Source organism: Apis dorsata, unplaced genomic scaffold (genome assembly GCF_000469605.1).
Source record: "Apis dorsata unplaced genomic scaffold, Apis dorsata 1.3 scaffold_365, whole genome shotgun sequence".
Classification (NCBI taxonomy): Eukaryota; Metazoa; Arthropoda; class Insecta; order Hymenoptera; family Apidae; genus Apis; species Apis dorsata.
In genome coordinates this window covers 289,611-298,967 of record NW_006263630.1, presented here as the reverse complement: position 1 = coordinate 298,967, position 9,357 = coordinate 289,611, and the positions used below count along the sequence as shown (strand labels likewise).

The 9,357-nt window shown below is 32.5% G+C and overlaps 1 protein-coding gene across 1 annotated transcript in view; it reads left to right on the top strand.

The window, feature by feature from the left end:
* The first annotated feature begins 3,904 nt into the window (after positions 1-3,904).
* LOC102674356 overlaps positions 3,905-9,357 on the top strand; it is a 115,396-nt gene continuing 109,943 nt past the window's right edge. Inside the window, exon 1 of the mRNA XM_031511923.1 lies at positions 3,905-4,914. Within this exon, the coding sequence (XP_031367783.1) occupies positions 4,623-4,914 (292 nt within the window). The 5' untranslated portion in view covers positions 3,905-4,622. The remainder of the gene's footprint in view (positions 4,915-9,357) is intronic.

The window sequence follows — 9,357 nt, the reverse complement described above, 5'->3', positions numbered from 1 at the left end:
CCGTGAGTAGTAACAATTATTTCTTTTGTGTTTTATTTATTAGTTCAGGCTAGAATCTTCTTGTGTTTCGCGTTTTTGATTAATAATATTTAATAATTTTCTAATATCAAAACGTATAATAATTATTGTATTAATACAATACATAATACAATAATTAATTTGAATTTTTATAATTCGAAATTCTTTAGAATAACATTTTAAGTTATGTGATTAAATTTGATTATTGTGATATAATAATTTCATATAATAATAACTTCATATGACTTACATCTGTAAAATTCAATTTTCTTCGTTTCGTAATTCACAAATATGAATTAAATTTTGTGCAAGAAGATATTTCGCGACAGGCAGATTTTAGAATCAGAGCAATAAGTTTTGAATACTATTCTTGTGGCTTTGAAAATATGCTCTGATGAAGGAATCGCCTGAGGGTATTTCTATTGATATTTATGTTAATTTAAATTGCAATGAATTCTAATTCTTTTTTAAATTCAATATTAAGAATTAATATACTAAAATTTCAATAACTTGTTCAATTAATAAAATAAAATATAAAGTAGAGTCACAAATAATTTGAAATATAATAAGAATATAAATAATAATAATATGCAAAGTCAAAGAATATTAGCCCGTTAGATACAAAATGGATAATACTAATATTTCTTTTTAGCTCAGGATTTTCAGATTTAACCCTTTCCATATTCATTGCCAGGAACTCATTCACGTGCCCAGGTGTTACTTGAGTGAGGGAGAGGCGATGGGTATGATGATCTTAGTTCATAAGTTAATACAAATTTTAGCGACTGGCAATGCGTTAGCGTATCGTGCACGACGTACTTTCCACATTATGTGTGTGTGATTAGGCTGTGGAATTGCGTCGTTTCAATTATTATTTCACTATTCAATCCTTTTTTAGAATCACATTCGCAATTAAATATTGCAAATAACTAATAAATAACAAGATTATTAATCTTTAGTCTTAAATTATAATAATGATACAATATTGATTCACAATAATGGTACCGTTTAGTCTGGTGACTAATATTTTAGTAGAAAATATTACATATTCATAAATATTCAGAATTAAAATGTAGATACACACGTTTTTGTCGCGTTTCACGCAATGGTCGCTAGCCATCGTCAGTCGATTTCAGGAAAATGGTACGTAAAGTTAGAGTATGAGAGTAGTGTGCCAAGCTCGGGTGTCGGAGGTGTCCCGGGACACTTTCCCTAGTGTAGGCTTTTGCGCCCGAGTATTATGCGTGAGAATCGTGGAATGAATGTGTTGGTATGCCTGTTTTGCCATTTTTTAAATATAGGACTAGGTAGGATAGGTAGTATATTTCTGGTATGTCTGTTAATTGTAAGTAGGTAGGGCCGGGCAGGTTGTCACAGTCTCTGATCGGGTAGGCGCGTTTTCGCGTGACAATCTGTTTCAGGGAATAAAATTTGAGAAATCGAAGGTGAAGCTGAGACGAATGGAGAACAATGCCATTCGTTTCTGGCTTTGCTCATCGATTTTTCGAATTTCGTGGTCGCGGTCGTGATTTGCTTTCGAAACGAACGTTGCGCTCGAGATTCTGTGCATGTTCGGAGAATGATCATTACGATCATTGGTCGTCCATGTACATTTAGCTTCCGCGATTTAGTCCCTTTTTTTATCTTTTTTTCTTTGATTTGCGATTAGTGAATCTCGAGCCTAGATTTAAGTTTCAGCGGGCATTGCGCCCGAAGGAGGAAGACCGAAGAGGCCTCGACAAACTGTCGCGAAGAGGGGCTGCAACGAATGGCTTCTCATCTTTTGGATTTTGTCTGGGTCCAAAGAATGGGAAGTCATTGTGACTACTTTGTCATTGTGCTCGTTTTAGTAATACGTAGTATATGTTGTATCGTCTTGGCCAATTTGCATGCTGGCCCAACGTTGATCCAGTCATCATGGGCATCGCGATTTTTTTATTAGTGTTGCGATTGATCAATAACGGGTTGAATTAGAGTTGCGTCGTAATTTTTGCGCTTCTTTATTAGTCAGATGCGTTGAAAAATCGTGTTGGCATTATGAGATATCGCGATTTTTCTTTATTATAATTTTTTATAAAGTATTTATATTTATACCATTTGTTATTAAATTCTTTATTTTACTAATAACTATCTCGTCATATAAAAATAATTATTTTTATTAAATTTGTTTTAAACAATTACGTTGATAAATAATCGCGTTTGTTCAAGTAGTGTTGCGAATATTGAATGCCCAAATTTCTTCCACTGAAATTGTGGAAATATTCATACTCCTGATTCTGAATCACTTTAAGTGGCTAAAAAAAGCTGCAAGAGTGATATGTCAGCAGTCATTAAGGAGACTGCATTGGATTTCTCGCGTTTATTATATTGCGATATTAAAATTTGAGTGCATAGAGTAGTATTGCGTAAATAATTCATTGTTTGCGGGAATTTTCTAATTCTTTTTTTATTTTTTTTTTTATCAACTTAAATATTGTAAATATAATAAAGCACTCATCGTGGTTTTAAAAACGTTTCGTTACGGAATAGAAGATATTTTTATTTTAATAACCCTTCTGGTTACTAAATTCTTTTCTTTTTCAGCATCTTTTATTATATTCTGCGTTTGTTGCAAAAAATATTGGTATGTATATTTTGTTTTTATTATTAGTTAATAATAATTTTTCAAAATTTTTCTACAATAAATTTTTAAATTTCTCTTTATTTAATTTTTTAAAATCAATAATGGTGAATATTCATTATAAAATTTATTTTTTTTACTATTTAAAATTATAATGTTTTTTTTTTTTTTTTAAACATTACTAATACTTCAATTAAGTTTGTTTCAGAAAGCTCCAGTTATATATTTCAAGAAATTGTGACATTTGAGTAAATCATCAATTAATAAATAATTATATTTTATGCAATTTTAATAATTATTTGTAATTTTATTTGTTTCAGAAACTATTGTGAAATCAAAATACATATTTATACATCTTTCTCTTTTTTTATATTAATATCATTCTATAAGAATGAATTCTAGATCATAGATTCTTATAAAAATATATTTAGATTTTTTATAGGTAGGATAAATTATATACATAAATCTATAACCAATTGAAATAATTAAATATATATGTTTTATATAATATATAAATAAATGGCTTATAAAATTGTTGTTATAGAAATATTGCTTAAAATATAAATGCATGATACATAGATGTGTTAATAATATTAAAAGTGGTGGTGGTTAATATAAAATACATCTAACTCTGTGTAGAGTACATTTCATTTTCTTTGGTTCTTTAATTTCATAATTATCAATATTTTATATTTTCATGATAATGAATGTATAAAATATCGATATATACATAAATAATTTGTAAAATTTTTTATAGAATTATTAAGATAATTTAATTTTAGATTTAAATTGTCTTGATTTTCCTTAGAATTTTTTTTGTTGTTTGTTGTAACAACGATTGAACATTTTGTAATTAGAAGGAAAATTTATCATTGATTTTAAATAAATTTTTGCATAAAAAAGAATAGATAGATCTTGTGAATTTTTTCATAACATATATATAAAGATATTTTTCGAAGATAAACTGAATATAATTTTTATATTGATTATATCATAGAAAGTGTCAGAAACAGGTCGGTATTTCAGAATAAAGAAATAAAATTCCGTAAGATGTCGTGTTCATTCTGTACTTCGTAATCGACGTGATCTTTTCTCACTCGATAATATAGTAGTTCGTGTTAAAATTTATTTTATGGTTAGTTTAATTTATTTAGATTTAAAGTAAATTGAAAGTTTTGATTTAAGTTTTACAAGTACAAATAATTTGCTTATTTAAAAAAAAAATCATTATTTTCCGTGGACATTATCATGTATCGATAAAAAAATTTTTTATAACTATTTTATCGATCTCGCTTAGATCTCGTTAGTATAAGAAAATCACTGTAGATGGCTGATACGAAGCGTCGTAAAAGGCGCCATCGGCGCGTTCGAAATGAATGGGAGTGTACCAAAGAACGGTCGGCGACACGGCGGTAGACCGGCCGGCACTTCGTGTACCGTCGTCGCGTCGTACGGACGTGTTGTTCATCGTTCTTTTCTTTCACAAGGATCTCCTAGCACTATGACACTCCTAATCAAAACTTTATCCTAAAAAATACATCGATAGTGTTATTGCCATTTGAAAAGGATTCATTTTCACGGTTCTCGTTTAAATAAAACTCGCGTTAATTCGCCAAGGAGTCGTATCGTTTATCCAAAGAATGCGATTCGGAAGAAAGAGATTCGAAGGATGATTCGAAAGTGAACGGAAGAACAGTGTCTTATTGTCAATTAAGTGTAAAGTGCCTGTAGAGAATTATCTTATTTAAAATAAAAATATTAAAAATGGAGCCGCAATATTCATCGGAAAAAGTCTCGTTTTTCATAACCGCCAGATGTCCCTCTCTCGGTTGGATCACTGGCGGGAACGATCGTTTTATAAGCGTCGCGAACTTGTGACGGTTGACCGGTGGTGTCTCGCGTTCGAGACGACAGTGTTTCAAATCCTATTCTTTCGGTTCTAGTGTTATGTGTGAATGTGTCGGTTGATTTCGTTTGAGAAATCATGCCGTTCGTGCTACGAAGAGTGGAGCCGCGTTTCTTGTGTCGCGGACACGTGCCAGCGGGATCGACAGCCCAGGGTTGGCCAGTGGGTGCCGAATTGGAGGCGGTAGCGAACGGTGCGCTGACCACCTCGTTGAAGCAACTCGCCTCGCTTCTCACCATCGCCGAGGACATCTTTGCGGAACTGACTGCCGAGTTGACCGCTGTTGCCGATCGGAGCAGCAATCTGCGCCAAAGGATAGACAAGGTCGAGGAACGTCTCGCCACCGTCGACCCGAAGAAAGTACCAGTCCGTGAGTACCTACCCACTTGCTTATACCTTCGCTCGCTTCTGCATTTCCGCTCACCGCCTTATCGATGCAACGCACAAGCGGCTCGTTGTGCGAGATTGAAGGCGGTTGAATGTCGGTGTATAAAAGGTTAAACGTTTTAGAATACGAGAGATATTAATTTTGAAGAATTGAATGAAAGGAATTTTAACGATTTTTTGTTTTATTCTCATGTATTATAATAATCTTTTGTCAATCATCTATTCGAATATTTATTAGGAAATTTATTTATTTATTTATTCTTTTATCTGAAGAATGTAAAAAACATTCGCTCGATGAATTCTCGAAACTTGCGGAAGATATTTAAATCGAAAACGAATCAATAATAGATCGAAAGTGAGTCGGTTGTAAGATAATTTTGAGGTTCATTCAACCGCAAAACATTCATTCATTCCGACCGATATCGAAATATTTGATTTGAGCCGAATGATAAACGATACTTTATGTTACACGTAAATGTTGTGTATAGATATCCTGTATGCATTCATGGAGCTTTGAAGTTAAGTATCACTTCAGTTTGTGTTTCGTGCAGGGTTATTCTTTATCGAGAGGAAACTTTAACGTCGTGTCGTAAAGTCGAGTGTTGATCTGTATTTTGGCGATGAGATAATGTGTTAGGTTCACGTCTACTTTTAGGTAAATAAGGTAAATTAGATAATATAGTATAATCAAGATTGATTAAATTTTTATTTGATATTGGATAGAAATTTTGGTATTTTTAATATTTCTGGGATTCTCGTGATTTTTTATGTAAATTATTTTTTTGATTGTAGGTTTTTTTTTTTATTTTGGAATAAATATAGGAAAAGAATATATAAAATTTCACTTTTTTTTTGTAGAATATTTTATCATAGAATAATTTAATAATTAAAGTATAATGATCGTGATCAGAATATTACAATTTTATTTTCTAATTTCATGTTCTATGATATTTTTTTCAAAGTTTTATTTTTATCGAATATATAAAATAAAAATCAAATTCAATTCAATTCAGAAATTACGGTACGGAAATCATTAAATGTACAAAATTCTTCTTCGTGATTCCTTGAATTATTACCAATTATGATCTAATTAATTAAAATAAAAATAATTTATTATCCGGGAAAAAATATTTTCTCATTTCTCGTTCGAAACTCTATTCGATTTAAAAGAATTCATTACTTTTGCGCAATAGACTTCAATTAGAATTCATCATTGTGTTTCGTTATACACGAAACGTCAATTATTTTTTCATCTCACAAAATCATTCCCTTTTCGTTATCGTGTATCGAGGATTGATTTAATAAAAACTAAATTAAATGTACGTGAAACTTTTGAAAGATATATAAATCCATATCTCAGTAAAATAAATTGAATCCAATTAAAACTGAATATTATTTTATACAGTAATTATACTTACATAGAATAAGTAAATATTAGAATTTTCAATAGTAAATCATTTCATAGTAAATCATTTTTCAAAATTTTCAATATAAAAAAAATAAGCTTAATTTGAAATATTTTTGGATTCTAACTTCTTCTTCTAATTCTAAAGTTTTTTAAATTTTTAAAATTATTTTTGTCATATTTTAATTTAATTAGCATATAATACGTATTTTTGAGATATAATAAAACTTTGATTATTTTTATTAGTATTTTTATTAATCTTTATTCAATAAGTTAATTTTTTCCAATCCTGTTATTTTAATCCAATCCTATTTATTTTAAAAAAATAAAAATTCAAGAATAATTTTGATAAACAGTTCCTTTTGTGAAAAAGAAAAGAAAGAAAGATATAAAAAGAGAAAAGAAACAGGTTTGAAGATCTTAGAATAATACATACGTAAATTCATATGTTTTTCAGCTTGTCGATTTCACTTTTAACACAGGTGTAACGTTTAGGCAGAATCAATAAAAGACACAATGAAATATTTCGTTTTCTCTCGAACAATTTTAACATCGTATCTGAACTCTTTGCGCAATCGGCTGTTCATCTTTTTCGATAAGTTATCTTCGAATTTTAAAATAATTCAACGGAAGCAATAGATTTAAAGAATTTTCTATTTTCTATTATACTTTTCTATCAGATCGAATCTAAAATACATTCCAGATGCTACATTTAATTTTTTTCGGAAATATATACGCCTTAAATCTTCCTTTTTGTCACAGAATAACCGTAAAATTCTAGCTTATCCTACAAATAACACGTAATACTTACATAACATTCCATCCACGTCGAAAGTTTTGCTCGCCACCCAATCGAATCTCGTGGTACACACGTACCTATTATACACCTATTGGCCCTACACCAGATCGTACAAATATTTCTCTCGAGGCGAACCACGTCTTTGGGAAGCGTCTTTATTATCCAAGGCAAAGAATCGTTGAAATGCTGCAGGGAGAGCACGGTCGTGCACAATGCGTTCGAAGTGCACGGAACGGGTGGCCTTCCTCTTCCAAACTCTCGCCAGTTTCGAACCTTTCCCTATTCGCCTATTCTCGTGGATCCGTCTTATTAACATTCCATTCGCCGATGCGAATGCATCACCGACGTAACTTTGATTGGCGTGTTTTTCCCCCGCGATCCTTTCTTTCCTTCTTTCTTCGTGGCATACCTAGAACTGTACTTCCTGTAGCGAAAAAATTACGATTATTTCTTTCCGGAAAATCAATTGTAATTTCGAGAGAGATTCCATTCTTTTTAATTTTATCTAGAAATAATAATTCTAAGTAACTTTTTCCATAGTTTCGATATGAAAATGAAATGAACGTGATTGATTTCTCCAACATCTCTCTTCTTACTTCTCTTCACTTTTGAATTATTTTCAAAATAATTCGAATTTCTCGTTATATATATACACGTATGTATGATATATACAGAGCGTTTTAGAAAGTCGATTTCAAATGAAAACAAACACAAAAATATCAATAGCTTCGAGCTTACTTGTGAGCAATTTAAATTGAGACAGAGTCTCTACTTCCCTCGCATCCCCGTCTATCCAACGTAAACTTGAACCGACACTTTTGTGTACCAAACTTTACGTTTATCTTCGAGCCAACCCTTCGAATCTATTAACACCCTATATTCCAAGCGTTTCGAATCCCATCGCCACAAGCAGCATAAGAACCATAAGATCCCGAAGCGGAAAGATAAGAATGTCGGATGGGAGGAGGAGGAGGATCGAGGAATGAGTGTAGAGAGGGACGAAGAAAGAGAGAGAGAGAGAAAAGAGGGATGAAGAAGGAGAGCGGAGGGAGCGGGAAGTGGGTAAGGCAAGGGGATGGGAGAGATGTATCGTGGAGACCCACATTACGGGGAAAACGCTCCGGGTTACCTGGCGTACCGTGGGAAACGGACCTCGTCGCCGAAAGCGAGTTTCACCTGAGGAGGACGAAGGATTAGCCCGACGCTCATGCCTCCTCGATCTCCACAAAGAATCCCTTGTTCCGTTTTCTCTCTCTCTCTCTCTCTCTCGAGCTCGGGATAAGGAAGGATAAGGAAGGAATCAGCTTCCGTCGTATAAAACCGCCACTCCTCGGGAAACACCTCGGTCTCGTAACAAGATGGAATATAATAATTATCGGGGAAGTTGATTCCGTTGTGTAATCTAAGCGAGGAGGAAGTTGGGTCGTTAAGAATTTCTCTATTGTTCCTCGAATGCATCTCGAGTCGCGAAAGTGAATTCTCGCGTCGCGTTGAAGATACTTCGTAGTCGGAAAATGTATAATCGGGTGGAGAGAGAATATGTTATGAAGAAAATATATGTTTGAGATTGTTTCAGGGATTGTGTGTATAATTATTGTAATAATATTTGAACAAAGTAATGATAAAATCGGTGGATAAAGATTTGGAGAGGGCAATCGATTCATTTGTGATATTTGAATTATATCTTCATTTATTTTTAAAATAATACGATTGCACGGGATGGTATAATAATAATAATAATAATAATAATAATAGAATTGAAATCTACGTTGTATTCGTACGATATTGCAAAATTTCGCGAAGAGAAAATCTCTATCTCCAGATCCTTATCCGGGGTTTCGTAACTAACTCTCTCGGTGTGGAGAAACACTCGAAGCGTAACAGCTTCGTTAGTAGCATCGTTGTTCCAGCTACAGCCATTTCAACCAACGTTAACCGCGACATTACTGTTTTAATTAAAGACACCTTCCTCGAACGATCACTCTTCTCCTTAACCATTATTCATTTCCTCGGAACTTTGAAACGCACCAAAAGAGACGTTAAAAAAAAAAGAGAAACGAATAAAATATTATTTAGACAAACGATCACTCTCCATCTGCTTATCCATTACTTATTCCTCGAAAGTAATTATGAAACACCTTGAGCAAAGGGTGGGGGAAAAAGTATTATTTTATTTCCGAGATATATACCTTTCTCAAACCAATCTTCTTCTTAACCGTTAC